Here is a 19,748-nt window from a genome sequence, read left to right as displayed (position 1 = left end):
GGCCCAGCTATATTGCCAAGCACTGTGCTAGTGCCCACCACTCCCATTTAAAAAAGGATTCTCAAACCTTTTTTACATCTCGGAATTACAGCACCAAAATTAAAGATGTAAAATATGTTTTCAAACATAACTAGGAAGATATCTCCTAGATATATACAAGAAAATAATCTTTGAATTCAGTTAAGAACAAAAATGACAACACTACAAAAAGATCATATGTATCACTTAGCAATGAGCAAAAGGGCATTAACTGTTCTGAACAATTACAACTTTTTTTTAAAGAGTTTTCCTATTTTCATTTTTATTACAGATTTTATTTATTTATCAGAGAGAGCGCACACAAGCAGTGGGAGTGGCAGGCAGAGAAGCAGGATCCCTGCTGAGCAAGGAGCCTGATGCAGAACTCGATCCCAGGACCCTGGGATCACGACCTAAGAGAAAGGCATATACTCAACTGACTGAGCCACCCAGGCATCCCTACAACTGTTCTTAAAAAGCCTGTTTTTAGTCTTGCAAAAAACCTGCACCAAATACAGTTTTTGCAGGCATATGAAGTCTAAACCTCTTAAAAATCTTTTCATTAGGCAAAATTCATGAGCATGAGTGCCACTATAAAGAATAACAAGCCCAAGTCAGAGAGAGATGAATTTGAGATCAGAGAACAACAGCTAAGAAGCTGTTATTGGTGCTAAGAAGACAGCACCACTTTCCTTAGTACAGATTCTTAATCCAGGTCTTTAAATTTTTTATTGAACATCACTTAAATATGTTCCCTTAAACTTCCACATATTTCTTTTAGTAGTAAACCAAAAAGCAAATACATGCCCCAAAATAGCAATAGGTCCAATGATAAATGAAGGTTTCAAAGAAATTCTTAGTTCTCTCAGTATTTAAGCTGCTACATTCTAGATCACCATCAGCCCCCTTGCAGGACAGAAAAATATGCATTTTAATAAAAAATAAGGAAATAATGACAGATATTCAGAAGTCACTAAAAAATGGTGATACAGAATGGAGTATCCTGGCCACTTGACCAAGTAAGTAATTATTAAAAAATTCATTGTACCAATTACATCATTTTAAGTAACTGAAGTATTACTACAATGATACCAGTGACAGCTAAACATGAATGCCAGGGAAATGATGGGGTGAAAAAACACAAATTTTGTTTTCAGTTTGGGAAAAGGAATACAACTAGTTTGCTGTGAAATGAAAATTAACAGTTAAACACTGCAATTTTAAAAGTATGAATGTTACTCAAGCTATGCTGTTTACTAAACTTCTGAGTGGTTAAACTTCAGTTTAACTTTTATGTCTTTGGTTAACCTAAAACTATGAAAAATACTTTCTGATGCTCTTAGTGATGTCATAGTTTATACAAGGTAAGCTTCACCAGTCAACTACTATTATAAACTATAAATGAATGACATATAACCACTCAGAACCACAACACAGCCATAAACTCAAGTCATACCTCATTTCATATTCTAATAAGATTTAAAAGAGAAAGTCAGAAGTCATTTATCTTAATAATTACTTAGGGGAGACTTTTATAGTGTTTTGTGGTTAGAGCACTTTTGTAATATTCCATTAATTTCATATTTTAGCAAAGCAATATTGGTCTCATATTAAATTATTACCAATAAGATAATACAGGCTGGTCAGTCACAATTAAGTTGAACAACCAAACATTAATCAAATTAATCAATGTAAATTCAGTTCCAAATTTCCAAAACTAGTGTTCCATTTAATAAGAAGGCATAAACCAGTTTGTCTTCATGTTCTCTTGGAGAGTCATCCCAAAATACATTCGTGTCTTAAAACTGAATACTGTCAAGAAACTTGCTTATTAACACAGCATTGCTTACATTTATTGGCACATGTTCTTTTTTTTAAAGTCCACCTACTGGGACACCCGGGTGGCTCAGTTGGTTAAGCATCTGTCTTTGGCTCAGGTCATGATCCCAGGGTCTTGGGATCGAGTCCCACATCGGGCTCCTTGCTTGGTGAGGAGCCTGCTTCTCCCTCTCTCTACCTCTCCCCCAGCTTGTGCACATTTGCTCGCTCGTGCTCTCTGTCTGATAAATAAATAAATAAGTAAAAATCTTTTAAAACAAAATTGAAATGCTCCTTTTAACCTGGCATGAGGAGTATTCCAAGACATCACTACTGTCATCCCAAGTTTAATATTAAATCACCTATGTGGCCTTCTCCAGAATTTCTAAGAAACTTCCCAGGAATGTACATTTTTAAAAACCTTCTCATGTAATTCTGATGCACAAGAGAATTAGAATTAGGAACCACTAAAGATACTTTCCACCTTTTTTGCCTTGATGCCGTATTTCACAGTAATAAGAACTCCTGGGTGTTTTTTCTAATCATTTAAGTGGGAAATGTGATGAAATAATTTTTTTTTAAAGATTTTGTTTATTTACTTGAGAGAGAGTAAAAGAGGGAGGATGAGAGAGGGGAGAGGGTCAGAGAGAGCAGCAGACTTCCTGCCAAGCAGGGAGCCTGATGCAGAACTCAACCCGGGACTCCAGGATCATGACTTGGGCCGAAGGCAGTCACTTAACCAACAGAGCCACCCAGGCACCCCTGTGACGAAATAATTTTAAGAAAAAAAAATTAATCAGATTTTATTAAAGATTATACTTTAAAATGCATTTTAATAAAGCCTACAAACTATGACTTCTAACAAACAAGGACTTTTAACTAATAAAATACTAACTTATTTTATTAAAATTATGTTAAAAATGGATTTTGGTGACTACTCTAAAATGATGTATCTTATCTGTAAACTCATGAATGCTAAAACAGACTTAAAAACAAAGAATGTAACTCAGTGTTTGGAATTCTTGTATTTTTGAGTTTAGAAGACAGCTGGGAGGCCAAGACAGCTTGACTTCTCCAGAGTACAGGGAAAGAAGACTAGAGATATATAGGTCTCTCTCTTTTTTTCTAAATTCCAGTTAGTTAATATAAAGTGAAACATTAGTCTCAGATGTATAATATAGTAATTCAAAACTTCCATACATTATCCGGTGCTCATCCTAAGTGCATTCATTAATCCCCATCACCTATTTTTTTTTAAAGATTTTATTTATTTATTTGACAGACAGAGATCACAAGTAGGCAGAGAGGCAGGCAGAGAGAGAGGAGGAAGCAGGCTCCCTGCTGAGCAGAGAGCCGGATGCGGGGCTCAATCCCAGGACCCTGGGATCATGACCTGAGCCGAAGGCAGAGGCTTTAACCCAATGAGCCACCCAGGCGCCACCCCCATCACCTATTTAACCCATCCTGCCACCCACCTCCATGCTGGTAACCATCAGTTTATTCTCTATAGTTAAGAGTTACACATCTCAGGGTGCCTGAGTGGCTTAGTGGGTTAAAGCCTCTGCCTTCAGCTCAGGTCATGATCCCAGGGTCCTGAGATGTAGCCCCAGGCTCTCTGCTCAGTGAGGAGCCTGCTTCCCCCGCTCTGTCTCTGCCTGCCTCTCTGCCTACTTGTGATCTCTGCCTGTCAAATAAATAAAATCTTTAAAAAAAAAGAGTTACACATCTCTCTTTTTTTTTTTAAAGATTTTATTTATTTATTTGACAGGCAGAGATCACAGGTACACAGGCAGGCAGAGAGAGAGCGAGAGCGAGAGCGAGAGAGAGAGAGGAGGAAGCAGGCTCCCTGCTGAGCAGAGAGCCCGATGTGGGGCTCGATCCCAGGACCCTGAGATCATGACCTGAGGCGAAGGCAGAGGCTTTAACCCACTGAGCCACCCAGGTGCCCTACACATCTCTTTCAAGTCTTCCTTTGAGTAGTAATTAGCACATGTGTATGAGGAAACTATCGCAGGCTGGAGAAAGAACATCCAGAAAGGAGCAAAGAGAACAATCCTTATAACTCAGAGGCAGCACCTATTCCCACCATTAAGAGTAAGAAAACTCCTAATTCACAAGGGATGAATCAGATAGAGTAATCAGAAGGTTCCTGCCTTAGTAGTATGAAAAAAATAACCCCTAAAGGCAGCCCTGGTTCCACCCAACAAAAGCTTAAAAACAAGCCTTAAGAGGATCAAACTCTTTCCAAGTAATTTATCCTTATCCTAAGAACAAAGAATACTTACATTACAAAAATATCCATCAACAAGGTAAAACATTAACAAGATAAAATTTACAGTATCTGGCTTTTAATCAAAATTAACTAGGCATGCAAAAAAAGCAGGAAAATATGACCCATAATGAGCAGAAAAATCAGTGAACAGCAAACACAGAAGTGACAGATGACAGAATTAGTAGAGCAGAACATTAAAAATTAAACTTATTTTAACCATATTCCATATATTCAAAATTGTTGTATGCACCTAAAAAGAGAGCTTCAAAACACATGAAACAAAAACTAATAAGACTTCAAAGACAAACTGACAAATCCATAATAAGAGGTTTCAACACTTCTCAAACACTGACAAAACAGAAAATCAGCACCAACAGAGAAGATTCGGGGCACTGGGGTGGCTCAGTCAGTTGAGCGTCTTGTCTCCCTTTGGCTCGGTTGTGATCGGGGGATCCTGGAATTGAGCCACGCATCTGGCTCCCTGCTCGGTAGAGAGCCTGCTTCTCCCTCCCCCTCTGCCTGCTTCTCCCCTTGCTTGTGGCTCTCCACTCTAATAAATAAATAAAATCTTAAAAAAAAAAAAATAGAGATTTGGACAACACTATCAATCAACTTGTGAAGATGTCTTAGTTGACCAGAAATACCATGAACCAACAAATGATCTCTGCGTAACAAGATAAAGCAATCTTGGGGCGCCTGGGTGGCTCAGTCATTAAGCATCTGCCTCCGGCTCAGGTCATGATCCCAGGGTCCTGGGATCAAGTCCCGCATCCGGCTCTCTGCTTGGCGGGAAGTCTGCTTCTCCCTCTCTCACTCCCCCTGCTTGTGTTCCCTCTCTGTCTCTCTCTGTCAAATAAATAAAATTAAGAATTTTTTTAAAAAAGATAACACAATCTCGATTCTGATTCAGGTAAGGTTTTACAAAGTAATTTAAAATCCAAACAACATTAGAATTCTGTGGCTCAAGCTAGATAGTGTCTGGGACATAAGAGACCTCATAAAATCTTCCATTCCTGAGAATTACAGATCCAAATACCTACGGGGGCAACGATGCTAAGTTTAAAAAATAAGTAAATGTGACAAAGGTTAGGTGGGAACAAGGGTAATCTGCAGAGGGCATATCTCTACCCCTAAGACAAACCTCCTCTCATCTACAGCCAGTGATGCCATGCCACAAGAGAACATAGATCCATTATTGCCAGACCTTACAATTTTCCAGGAAGTACTCTAAATTTGGATGTTTACATGAACTCTAGATTTTAGAACACTGACCACCAACACAGTAAATTTGTAACCAAACAAACAAAACAAAAAAAGTCCAGGACTCAAATTCAAAAACAAGTATCTGCTCTCATCTAACATCTTCAACTTACAAATGAAACAAAAAGAAATCAAGTTATTTATCTAAATTGAGAAAATAGATAATCCCACCCGACCATAATGGGCATGGACACAAAAGTCCACACTTAGAAGAAACTGAAACCAGGATGCTCCCAGGACAGGTAACTTAGTGATGCTTATCTTCTCAGGAAAGACATGAAAACTGTTCTTCCGGGGCACCTGGGTGGCTCAGAGGGCTAAGCCTCCGCCTTCGGCTCAGGTCATGATCCCAGGGTCCTGGGATCGGGCCCCATGTCGGGCTCTCTGCTCAAACGGAAGCCTGCTTCCTCCTCTCTCTCTGCCTGCTTCTCTACCTACTTGTGATCTCTGTCAAATAGATAAATAAAAATCTTTAAAAAAAAAAAAAAACTGTTCTTCCAACAGCTGAAGGTTAAAATTTTATCAAAGGCTTCCTGAATTGTTCCAGAGAACAAAAAAATCAGTGGGAGACAATTACAGAGGCGACTTGGGCAAAATGGAAGCAAGAACTTTCTAAAAAGAAAGTTCTTTTTAATAAGTTGTCAAAGATTCAGTTATTTTGTAGAGTAGAATTTAATTTAGCACCCTACCCTAGAGAGCCTTCCAGAAAGGCTTGGATAAACTTTCAAGAATATTACAGAAAAGATTATTTGATGTGGAAAAAAATGGCTGTTCGATTTATGGTCCTTTCTGCCTAAAGCTTCATAAATTCTCCTCATAAAGAATAACTTAGTAATGTCTTCATTTTAAGACCCATGTAAAAATTGAGCTGGCAAGCTTACTGACACCATAAAGGGATACCTGACACAGCCTCAGCTTCTGATAGATAAGACTATGTTCAGTGACAGGCCAGAGAGCCAACTGATTAACTATAGAGGTATTCAGAAATTATAAGGATGCCCGAATTAGAATGCTCCCTTCTGATCCTGGATTTCTGTATTAAATCTGGCCAGAGTCCCAAATCTCAGAACATCAGACAGATATTTAAACTTCAAAGAAATGATATTTAGCAGAATTGACATAAGTTCAAAAGCCCTTAGGTTATACACTGGACCATCCAACCCCCACTTTAGGTACGCCTTTAACTGTTACATAAGAATTTCAAAACTACTCAACTTTGCCAGAAAATTTCCAAATTTGAGGCCAGAGAGCATTTTAAGTGCACTTTTTCTATGGATTATAACCATAAAGAAAATAGACAAATGCTGAAAGACAACTAAAGTCAGCAAACAAAATATACTAGCTAGAAAACTAGATTAAAACTTGAGAAAACAAGATATTGTAACGCTGCAAAGATTCGAGTACAAAGGCAGTGAATGAAAATAATTCTGCTAAGCAACCTCTTCGACCTCAGCCACAGCAACTTCCTAGAAACATCGCCAAAGGCAAGGGAAGCAAGGGCAAAAATGAACTACTAGGACTTCATCAGGATAAAAAGTTTTTGCACGAAGAAATGAAACGGTCAACAAAACCAAAAGACAACAGACAGAATGGGAGAAGATACTTGCAAATGACATATCAGATAAAGGACTAGTATCCAAAATCTATAAAGAACTTACCAAACTCAACACCCAAAAAATAAACAATCCAATCAAGAAATGGGCAGAAGACATGAACAGACATTTCTATTTCTGCAAAGACAACATTCAAATGGCCAAAAGACAGATGAAAAAGCACTCAACATCACTCGGCATCAGTGAAATACAAATCAAAACCTCAATGAGCTACCACTTCACACCAGTCAGAATGGATAAAATAACAAATCAGGAAATGACAGATGTTGGCAAGGATGTGGGGAAAGGGGAACCCTCCTACACTGCTGGTGGGAATACAAGCCGGTACAGTCACTCTGGAAAACAGTGTGGAGGTTCCTCAAGAAGTTGAAAACAGAGCTACCCCAGGACCTAGCAATTGCACTACTGGATATTTACCCCAAAGATACAAAAGTAATGTTCCAAAGGGGCATGTGCACCCCAGTGTTTATAGCAACAATGTCCACAATAGCCAAACTATGGAAAGAGCCTAGATATCCATCAACAAATGAATGGATAAAGAAGATGTGGTATATACATACACAATGGAATACTATGCAGCCATCAAAAGTGGAAATCTTGCCATTTGCAACAACATGGATGGAACTAGAGGACATTATGCTAAGTGAAGTAAGTCAAAGAAAGACAATTATTACATAATCTCACTGATATGTGGAATCTGTGAAACAAGAGGAAATAAGAAACATAAGGGAAGAGAGGAAAAAATGAAACAAGATGAAACCAGAGAGGGAAAACACACCATAAGAGGCTCTTTATCTCAGGAAACAAACTTGAGGGTGGCTAGATTAGAGTGGGTGGGAGGGATGGGTGGCAGGGTGATGGGACACTGGGGAGGGTATGTGCTATGGTGAGCACTGTGAATTGTGTAAGACTGATGAATCATAGACCTGTACCCCTGAAACAAATAATACATTATATGTTAGTTTAAAAAAAGAAAATAATTCTGCTTAAATATTATGGACAGAGTCAGAGCAAGAAAAAGATAAGAAAAATGGCCAGATATATAGTAATTAAGGTGAAAATTTATCTAAGTTAATTTCCTGATATGAGGACAAAAAATTAATCTTTAAAAGAAATGTCAGAGTAATAGAAATCAAATGGCAAGAAGTCAAAGGTCACTACTGGACACAGAAAAATACGAGAAATCAGAATAAGATTTTGAAATATCACTTTTTAAAATAAAAAATAAAATACAGAAAGTACACCAAAACTCACAAAACCTCAAATTATATACAGAAGTGTGAATATAAATATACATAATATATATATACATACCATATATAAAAGTAGCCAAGTGGACTCTGAGAGAAGCCAATATAATGACATTAGCCAATTACTGATGGCAAGCTATGCATGCACAAAACAAACAAGGAATAGAAAGAAAAGAGGTCTGGATGTTACAGTTAAATTGAGAATGAAAACCACAACCCCAAAGCGCAGAAGGTATCTTGTTTTACTACATCAAATAGTATATAAAATTATTATAAAATCAAAGTTTCCAGGGAAGAGCATAAAATAAAAAGATAGTAAAACAGATATAAAAAATATTTTTATCATTTTCTAATTTCCAGTATTTCTTTATAACCCCAATCCTCAGGGACTATCACATTATTCAACACTGTCTCATTCTTCTAAGGCCCACACCTGACTCACCTCTAATTCCAATCTTACCTGCAACCTCTCCCAAGCACATGATCTCTCCCCAAATCCAATAACAAGCTGATGAATCCCTGAAGAGTATTTTAATTGGACTGTTCTTAAATTATTTCAAACCTGCCTATTTAAATATTTCATGTCCTTCCAAAATCAACGCCCTTCCTTACTTCACTTCTGTTATGTAAGTAGGTTCTCTGACTCCTTCAATCTTTTCCAAGCATCTGTATTAAACTGCCAGGTTTTTGTCAGTTCTTCAATAAAATTCAGTACATTTCATCAGGTATATGTGAAAGCACTGTGCTAGACACGTTTGTAAATTTAAGGGTGGGAAATGCCTCATTTAATCCATTCATAGTGAAAAATGCCTAACCATAAAAAAGTATAACACAGTACATATCAAAGAATTAAAATGTTATGATAACCGTAAGGAAGACAAATCTTTCCCTTCACATTATCTTGGTGTTACCTCTCTACTCCCACCACTATTTAGGCTTCTATCTAATATGGATATATCTGTTCTCCTTTCATGTCTTAATAATCAATCCTGTATCCTACCCCCAAATTAATCTTTCCAAAAATTTTAGGAAATCACATCACTCTTATTTACAAAGCTGTTTCTCAAATGCTTGCAATAGCGATTTGCAAACTTCCAACCGCTTATATCAAGATGGGGTGGGGGGCGTAAAATGCAGATTACAAGAACCTGCTCAAAGATATTCCAATTCAGTCTACTGCCATAACTGGGAATCTGATTTTGAATGAGCCCTTTAGGTAATTTTGATTTAAGTGGCCCACAGAGCATATCTCTGGGGGAAAAAAAGTTCTCCAGGGTAAATGTCAAATTCCTTAGCCCTGTGTCAGGACTCACCACACAAAGAGTCCTGAAACTCAATTTATAGGGCAAGGGATCTAACTAGGACTATTCACTACAGATAAACTTGACTTTCTGCAGCCAACTGTTTCTCCCTCCAACCTTGCTGAAAATGTCCACTAACTTCATCACTGTTCTTGCCCGTCTTAAGCCTCATACTTCCTAGATCTCACCAGACTGAAACAATCTCTCCTGTGTAATTCTACAGCACTGTACTGCTTGTCTTGAACCATTACTGGTTTTTTTTTTAATTTGAGAGAGAGCACAAGGGCAAGGGGGGAGGGTCCTCAAGCAGACTTCCCACTGAGCATGGAGCCTGATATGGAGCTCAATTCCAGGACTATGAGATCATGAGATCATGACCTGGGCAGAAAACAAGAACCAGAGGCTTAAACAACTGAGCCACCCAGGCGCCCCTTGAACCATTATTTACACTAATATTATTAACTTTTCAGGTGGTTGTATCACATGACAACTGACCACGGATCAAACCTCTTTTCATTTCTTTCAACATCCAGAACAATACACTTTGGAAGTCCTTTCTCTAAGGCAATTTCAGTTTGCATAAGTACACCTAAATAGGAATGAATAAATGAACTAATTTTTAGGATACAAAAAGGGAAAACTATAGAAAGGAGATTCTTATTAGGAAAAGAAACCAGTTAAATAAGTATATCTGGAATGGAAGTGTATCTGCCAACAAAAATTACTACGTACTGTTCTTCCTTACCAGCCTACCAAATGCTCCCTGAAGAATTCTTCCCAGAAAGAACAGGTGAACTTAAGTCCCAAGAAAAAAAACTGGTAAACCAAACTTTACTTAACACCAATCAGGTCTGCTTAAACTTGATCCAAACAACTGTTAAAAAGCAAGTTATATGAGGGGAAAAGTCATTTATGGTTAATTTCTGAAACTTTTACACATGCAATAAACTTATAATTGTTCTATTATGATGCTTCAGATTTTGGTATAACATAAATGCCTCTAACACAGCACTTCCCCAATAACTGATCTACTTATCTGTCTTCTCCTTAATGCTGAACAACATATGGATAGTGACCATGTGTCTTGTTCATCTTCCTAGTCCAGCACTTAGAACAGGTGATTAATAAAGACGTAATGAGTTAAGTTTTCAACATAAAAAATGATAGTGATTCTCCAAAAATAACACAATGGCCAGCAAGCATATGAAGATACAACCAACATCACTAATTAAAGAAATGCAAATCAAAACCACAATGACATCACCTAAGTAGAATGGCTACCATTAAAAAAAAAGTGTTGGCAAGGATGTGGAGACACTGGAACCCCTATATTGGTGGGATTGTAAAATGGTCTAACCACTATGGAAAACAGTAGAGAGGTTCCTCAAAAAATTAAAAATGAAAATACTATACACAATCCCAGCAATCCTATTTCTGAGTATATACCCAAAAGAACTGAAAGCAAGGTCTTTAGTTATCTGCACAACCATGTTCACAACAGCATATTCAAAATAGCCAAAAGGTGGAAACAACCCCAAAATCCATTAACTAATGAACAAATAAATAACTGTGGTACACAAATACAATGGAATATTATTCAGCCTTAAAAAGGAACAAAACCCTTTACACATGCTACAACATGGATGAACCTTCAGAACATTATGCTAAATTAAATAAACCAATCACAGAAAGACAAAATACTGTATGATTCCACTTATATGAAGTATCTAGAATAGTCAAATTCAGACAGACAGAAAGTAGAATGGTGGTTCCAATGGGCTGCAGATGAGGGTAGTTGGCTGATGGATATGGAGTTTCAGATTTCCAAGAAGAAAAAGTTGGGAAAATCGGGGCACCTGGGTGGCTCAGTGGGTTAAGCCTCTGCCTTTGGCTCAGGTCATGATCTCGGGGTCCTGGGATTGATTGAGCTCCGCATCGGGCTCTCTGCTCAGTAGGGAGCCTGCTTCCCCCTCTCCCTCTGCCTGCCTCTCTGCCTGCTTGTGATCTCTTTCTGTCAAATAAATAAATAAAATCTTAAAATAAAAAAAGAAAGAAAAAGTTATGAAAATCAATTTTACAACAATGTAAATATACTTAACATTATAGAACTATACACTTAAGATGATAAATTTAATGTGTTCACTGCAATGAAAATTAGTGAGTTTACCAAAAAAAATTCTTAAGTATCAATAAACACTAAAAAAAAAAAAGCAGGTGTAACACATTTATGTACAATTATTCAAATGGCCTTTTAAGGGCAGCTGGGTGGTTCAGTCTGTTAAGAGTCTACCTTTAGCTCAGGTCATTATCTCAGGGTCCTGGAATCGAGCCCTGTTTCAAGCTCCATGCTGAGCAGGAGTCTGCTTCTCCCTCTTCCTCTAATCACCTCCCCCACTGCTCCAGCACACTCTCTCGCACTCTAATAAATAAAATCACTCTAATAAACAAAATCTTTAAAAAAAGTTCAAATGGCCTTTTAGTTTAGCTTCCATCTAAAAAATTATTTTAAAAAATAAGATAAAAAAGCTAAGTAGTTTAAATAACTCACTCGAAACTTTCTGTTCACATTTCATTGTAGAAGATTCTTGCTAATTACAAACTGCTCAGTCAATAAGTATTTCTCCTAAAAGAAGAGAATCAGAATTCTAGAACTGGAAAAGATGACAGAGATCATACAGTCCACTAATTTCCAATGTGGGTCCATAAACGACGGCAAATGAAAAAAGGAAAATGTAAAGTAATTTTTCATAGAGCTGAATCTTTTTAAAGTTAAGGCATATGCTTTATTCTAAGAATACATCTTCACCTTAAACTTCCTCTTTTTAATACTAATTTCATCCATTCAACAAATACTTGTTGAGCCACTCTCAGGTGCAAGACTACAATACTCAACAGGAGAACCAAAGGCTCTCACTCTCAGGAAACTACCTCCTTTCTGGTGGAAAATAAGAGTACAAATAGCAAGAAAAGATAGGGTTTTGTTGTTAAGTCCTTAACATGCAAAAGAAACACCTGATCAGCCTACATAATCCTAGGTCAGTGGGAAACATCAATCTACAGCCCCTTCCTATTTTATCTTAAGATTTTACTTATTTGAGAGAAACAGCGTGCTTTTGCACAAGCAGGGGAAACAGCAGGCAGAGGGAGAAGCAGGCTCCCCGCTAAGGAGGGAGCCCAAAATGGGGCTCAATTCCAGGACCACCAGATCATTACCTGAGCCTAAGTCAGATTCTTAACCTACTGAGCCACCCAGGCATCCCCTTCCCATGTTATGGGAAAGTGGATGTCCAAAAGGTTTCACAACAATTCAATAAATTCCAAGTCAAAACCACCTTGTTTCTAATTAAAACACCAAGAAAATATCCATGTGCCTTAGTAGAGATTCAAACATAATAAATTTATTGGACTCCAAATACCTCAAAGACTAATATTCTTCCACTTAACATGTCCTTCCAGTTCTAACAGGATTTGATTCTATATACCAACCTTTTTGTATCATTTGAAGAGATAAAAATTTAATGAAAACTTTAAAATGCCTAGGACAACACCAGTCAGAATGGCTAAAATTTAAAAGTCAGGAAACAATAGATATTGGCAAGGATGCGGAGAAAGGGGAACCCTCCTTCACTGCTGGTGAGAATGCAAGCTGGTGCAGCCACTGTGGAAAACAGTGGAGAAAAATGGAGGTTCCTCAGAAAGTTGAAACTAAGCTACCCTACGACCCAGCAATCACATTACTGGGTATTTACCCTAAAGATACAAATGTAGTGATCCGAAGGGGCACATGTACCCCAGTATTTATAGCAGCAATGTCCACAATAGCCAAACTATGGAAAGAACCTAGATGTCCATCAACAGATGAATGAATTAAGAAGATATGGTATATATACACAATGGAATACTATGCAGCCATCAAAAAAATGAAATCTTGCCATTTGCAACAACGTGGATGGAACTAGAGGATATTATGCTGAGCGAAATAAGTCAATCAGAGAAAAACAATTATCATATGATCTCCCTGATATGAAGAAGTTGAGAGGCAGTGTGGAGGGTCTGGGGGGTAGGGAAGGAAAAATGAAACAAGATGGGATCAGGAGGGAGACAAACCATAAGAGACTCTTAATCTCACAAAACAAACGGAGGGTTGCCAGAGGGAGGGGGAGTATGGAGAGGGTGGTTGGGTTATGGACATTGGGGAGGGTATGTGATACGATGAGTGCTGTGAAGTGTGTAAGCCTGATGATTCAGACCTGTATCCCTGGGGCAAATAATACATTATATGTTAATAAAAATAATTAATTAAAAAAAATTAAGGAGTGCCTGGGTGGCTCATGGGTTAAGCCTCTGCCTCTGGCTCAGGTCATGATCTTGGGGTCTCATTTTCTTCCTCTGAGCCTGTCACAAACACCAACATGAAAGTGACTGGATAGGAGAGCGTAGATGAGGCAGGAGGAACACAAAAATAAACCAAAAAATAGTATTTTCCCCTAAGATATCAGAAGAATTAGATATAAAAGCTGTACCCAAAGGGCTGTAAGTGCCTATGACTGGAACAAAGGGTTAGAGGTTCAAAGGACAAAATGGAACTTTCTGCAGTAGTGAGCAAAGAATTCACTGAGGAGGGAGGAAATTGATGAGTTAAACCGCAGAGAAAAGTATTTTTAGGCAAAAGAGACTTCAGAAAATAAAGAAGGGGAAAAAAGAAGGAAGACACAGGGCATGTATGTTTGAAAAGGCAAAAACATTAATCTGGCTGAAGCACAGAAATATATAAGAGGGCAGTTAAAGGTAAGGCTGAAAAGGTAGGACTGGGTCAGACTTCAAAAGACCTGATGAAACAAATTCCCTATCTACAGCACCAAGATAGAATTAAACTTTTACATATTTATTATCTTCATGAAATAAGACTGCACATGCCCTATTAACTTGAATGTATTTATGCTTTTCAGCTAGGACAACATCTGATACAAAGATGTTTGAACGCTTGATCTAAATTCAAATAACTGATTTTTTTCTATCTCCTGATAACCAGATTTATGAACAAAAACATGGGGGCAGCGGTCAGAGAGGGCTGGCCAGAACCTACATTCAGACTGCTAAAATTTATGCCAGCTACTCAATTATAATCAGGGAAAAAGCAGAACCCACGAATCTTTTCCATAAGATGGTGCAGTAGCTCGAAGAAGAAGGCATAATGGCAAACCCCAAACTGCCAGCTGCTCTGCCAACTTGTGATCCCTCTCTCTAATAAATAAATAAATAAATAAATAAAAATAATTTGGGGGGCGCCTGGGTGGCTCAGTGGGTTGAAGCCTCTGCCTTCGGCTCAGGTCATGATCCCAGGGTCCTGGGATAGAGCCCCACATCGGGCTCTTTGCTCATCAGGGAGCCTGCTTCCTCCTCTCTGCCTGCTTCTCTGCCTACTTGTGATCTCTGCCTGTCAAATGAATAAGTAACATTTTTTTTTTAAGATTTTATTTATTTATTTGACAGAGATCACAAGTAGGCAGAGAGAGAGGAGGAAGCAGGCTCCCCGCTGAGCAGAGAGCCCAATGTGGGGCTCGATCCCAGGACCCTGGGATCATGACCTGAGCCGAAGGCAGAGGTTTCAACCCACTGAGCCACCCAGGCGCCCCAATAAATAACATCTTAAATTAAAAAAAAGAAAAAGAATTTGGAAAAATGTTCAATTAGACTATCCTGAAGCTATTCATAAGAACTTAAAATTCCAAGCAACTACACAATTCAAAACTACCACTTTACCCTTAAATTAGGCAGTTAAGTCCCATCCCCTTAGTAAAAAGGAGACTTACCAGATCTTTTGAGTGTTACCTGGATAATGACATCACTCTCTACTGCTGTTCTAGCAGGCTGGGATGGGCTGCCCTCTGCCCTCTTTCCCATACATCACAAGAGTAGCAATCCCCCCAAAAGAAAGGTTTGTAGAAAAGGAAGTTATAGCAGCTCTATCTCCTCAGTTCAAAAACTACCAAAAGCTGTTAAGACATAAAAAGAAGCACTCCGTAAAAAGTGGAAGTGGGGTGGGGGAGCACACTGAAACCAAGCAAATTGGTATCTGTAAAATTTAAGCTAAAGGAAAACTTGGAATCTAACCCAAAGCTCTTTTACACACCAAGAAACTGAGGCCCAGGGCAGTGGTGATTTGCCCATGGCAAACGCTTCCCTATAAAGGTGTTAACTGTCTGTTACCAGTCACAGTAATCACATTCACACACTTATGTGTTTATAAGATTAAGTACCTGGTATGCAAAAAACACAATCTCCATCTCCTTTGCACCCCCTTCAGTGGCTTGCCCCAATGCTATCCAGAAAATGATGCAAGATTCTCAAATGAATACGGTATCCTCCTTCAGCCACTACAGGCACAAAATTTCTTTTATCTAAGATAAAGAGAAAACCTGAAACGCCTGAATTTCTCAAGTTCTGACTAAACAAGTGGATCAGCAAAACCTCAAAATCTGGGGCAGAATGAGAATACGAAATAGAGTATAGTACTTTTTTTGACAACTGCCATTTCCCTCCAATTAATGTTTCCAGTCCAGGTTTTTCGAAAAAAGGTGTAAAGTTAAAAAATAATAGGTACAAAGTTATTCCAAATTATCAGCACTTTTGAGACACTTCCATTAGATAAGTTAGCGTATCTTCACCACTCAAAAATAACCTGAAAGTAACTTACCCTGCAGAAAATATTTTTGGGTGGGGGGAAAAAAAGCCAACCACCAAAATAACTGTCTACCAGGCCATAACATATTAAAACCACAAAATAAGGAACAACGATTTCGTAAAAATCCCACCAGCTAAAAAACAGAGTACCGTCAGTCTTCCTGGGCTCACTATTTACTGTCGAACTGTCAAAGCATGTTGAGGAACACGGAGAAAAGTTCTGCACCGAGTTCACAGGTTGTGGGTGCATCCGATTATACCACTACCCACACATAACACCAGTTTGGGGAAATGCAAACACGCCACATGTACATTTTTTAACCAGGCTTAACCACGTTTAACCAAGGTAAGTGTTGTCAGCTCTTATATCAAAGGTTTAAAAAAAAAAAAAAGAGAGAGAGCCCTATGCAAGCATGCTTCACTCATTTATAAAACCATCAACAGAAATGGCAAGGAACTGACCCGAAACAAATTAAACAGTTCTGAACATTAAGGCCGCCGTACAAAACGGTTTAGGAGGGCTCTTTCTGAACTGCTGGGCAAAAGTCCTCTGACGAGCCTCAAAACTAATGACCGTATACTAATGCACAAATAACAAAAGCTTTATACAAACGACCACGCCACCAAACCGTTCCTGTTACCAATGCCCAGATTTTTTTTTTTAAATAAGCATTGAAAGGGAACAATAAAAAGCGTCTCACCGCAAACACAGCAAGAGAGAGACTGCCGGAAGTAAGGCAAGAGCCTGTTAATCTCTGTAAACGCCTTGGGGTCTCCGGGGTCGTAGTTGAGCACTAGGCGGCTCGCGGAAATGTAGAGAGCAGTAGCATTCACGGGGTTCATTGCAGACACTTCGACACCGTTGGCTCCCGGTTGAAAAGAAATTCCGGATCCAACTTTGTAAGCAGCCAGGGAACAATGGCGAATTTGCAACAAATCGGAGGAAATCAGAGAAGAACCACTGGCCAAAGTAGTAACTAAAATCCGTGCAAGTTTGTGGAGCTGAAGCAATCCTCCCACACATGGGGCCTTGGCGCCCCTCCTCCGTCCCTGAGACTTGCAGACAAAAAAAAAAGAGAGAGAGAGAGAGAGAGAGAGAAACCAGCGTTCGAGTTTGTCCCAGGCAGCCTCGGGGCGAAGAACGCGGGGGCTTCAGCGCTGGGGCCGGGACTCGGCGCTCAGTCTAGCCCCGCGACTCCGCGGGCGGCCTTCGCTGCATCTCCGGACGCAGAGGCACCTCCTCAGGGCGAGCTGGGCGGGCGCGGGAGCAGGCCCCGGCCCGGTCCGAGGGGCGCGCACGCTTCTCACGAGCTGCAGGGCCCTTACTCCATCACAGCGCTCGGCGCAGAGGTAGCGGCGACGGCAAGGAGGACGGCTCGGGCGTCGACTTCCTCAATCTAGTGCACCAAGTCGCGGCGACGGCGAATGCTGCAGCTGCGGCAGGCGGAGGCTGCCGCCGCTCTCTCCATATCGGACGCGGGGCCCGGACTGCGCCTGGCTCTCCGCCCTAGCGGTTACAACCCCGCTGTTCCCTGAGGTGGCGAAGCGGGCAGGAGAGTCCCCCACCCCACAGGGGAGGGCTGGGGAGGAAGTGCGCGGGCCGGCGGCGGCAGCGGGAGGGGGCGGGGAGCAGGCCCGGCCGGGCCGCGGCGGCGCCCCTCGCTCCTCAGTCGCTCACTCCGAGGTCACCAGGCGCAAGCACCGCCCCCTCACTGCCCGGCCATCTTCTCCACGCCGCACACACGGAGACCTCCTCCTCCAAGCACGACGGCCGCCGCCGCCCACGGCTCCCGCCCGGCCGCAGCTGAGGCTAGCGCTCACACCGCCAGGCCCCGCCGCCGCCCAGAGCACCAGCAAGGCCCCGCGGCAGGCCCCTCCCCCCGTGCCTCGCCGCCCTCACCCTGACTCCACGCGCCACTCTAACTCGGTAGGGCCCGGGCTGCTGCGGCTTTAGTGAATCCCGCGGACTGTGCGGCGCCTCAAGCCCTGCCGGCGACGACGACCGTTACCCCAACGGGCAAAGCCACTGTCATCCCCGAGACTCCCCCGCCGCCGTCGTCGCTAGCGCCCGCACGCATGCGCAGAGCACACTCTCACCCCTCCCCCCGCCCTTTCCTTTCCCTTCGCTTCCCTTTTCCCCTGCTTCTCCTCTAAGAGCCCCCTCCACACCCTCCCTGAGCTACCGGCTGGCTCCGCGCATGCGCATTCCAATATCAAGCTCCACCGCCTTTCGCCCTCACGCGTGCGCCTTGACCGCCCACCCAGAAAACCGGATAAACACAGCAGCCCGCTCACGCCAGCCCCTCCCTGCTGCCAACCCACCCCGGCCTCACTGCGCATGCCTGGCTCTCCACTTACGGCTCTTAGAACAGAGCATGCTCTCTGCAAGACGCCAGTTCTGTCCGCCCCTCCCCCATGCTCCCTCAAATTCCCTCTTAGGCGTGTGGGCTGTGGCGAAACATTCGTTAGTTGACCCATCCTTCCACGGTGTGGGCTCTAAGCCCCTCGCACTACATTGCTTCCGCGGTGCCCGCCAACGCTGAGTCCTGGCGGGGACGCGCCATGTGGCACTCCGCCCTGGCGTCCCTCCTCGCCCAGACTGACCACGATATGAGGAAATAGTCCCGAACGGCCCCAAGCCCCGCCCTCGCGGCCTTTCTCCTGGAACAGCGCTTTCCAAGCACTGAAAGGGCGCTGCCGCGGCCTGCTTGGGCAACCCGAGCCGGGAAGGTCGACAGCAAACAGCGTGTACGCGCGCTCAGGCGGCGTGTGGGCGACGTTTGCTAGGTTAGGGTCGCGGCAGCGTCGTTGGCAGCCTGAGGTCAATAAGACTCTGGCAGGCGGTGTGTAATCGTTGGGGCTCGGACCCATCTCCCCTCTCCCGCCCTTCCGAGCTGGGCTCTTTCCGCGGCCTCTGGTCCTTGGAGTCGGACCGACGCCAGCCGCCCAGCCTTCTGGGGCGCCGACCAGGACCTTGCCGAGCTCATAGAGGAAAACTGTCCAATTTAAAAGCAAAAGTACCCCTTTTTGGCTCCTTTGACAGACTTAGCCCTTCTTTGTGAACAGAGCTCTTGAGGAATCCACGGTCCTGGTTTAGAAGGGACTCAAATCCTTGAAAGTACATCTTTTTTTAAACAAGCTTTCGCCTTGTTTTTGCAGGAGACCGGGCACACTGAGATATAATTAAACAAAAGCCTAACTTAACGTATGATTCCCCTCATCTCTAAAAGTACAAAACTTTTTTTGAGGAGCACAAATAGAAACAGCATAGAAACCATTTTTATCTCTCAATACCAAAGCTCTTTAGCATAGTTTTTTGCGCAAAATAAATGATCTACACGTGTTTGCAAAGTGAAATTTGTGACATGTATATCTTTTGGGGGCACAAATACAGTTAGTTTTAGGGATTTTCTATTTAGAGTAGAAATTAATAAGGTAACAAGGGAACCCAATATATTCTGGCATATAATTTCCAGACCCATATGATAACAGGTTTATTTTCTTTACAAGAGCTAGCATATTATCACTACTT

At 41.4% G+C, this 19,748-nt stretch overlaps 1 protein-coding gene across 1 annotated transcript in view; it reads right to left on the bottom strand.

The window, feature by feature from the left end:
• Nucleotides 1–18,031, bottom strand: part of MSL2 (MSL complex subunit 2) — a 38,311-nt gene extending 20,280 nt beyond the window's left edge. Inside the window, exon 1 of the mRNA XM_080805207.1 lies at nucleotides 16,918–18,031. Coding sequence (XP_080661333.1) covers nucleotides 16,918–17,059 — 142 coding nt within the window. The 5' untranslated portion in view covers nucleotides 17,060–18,031. The remainder of the gene's footprint in view (nucleotides 1–16,917) is intronic.
• Between the last annotated feature and the right edge of the window lie 1,717 nt (nucleotides 18,032–19,748).

Source organism: Martes martes (genome assembly GCF_963455335.1).
Source record: "Martes martes genome assembly, chromosome: 1".
Taxonomy (NCBI): domain Eukaryota; kingdom Metazoa; phylum Chordata; class Mammalia; order Carnivora; family Mustelidae; genus Martes; species Martes martes.
This window is presented reverse-complemented; position numbering and strand designations above follow the sequence as displayed.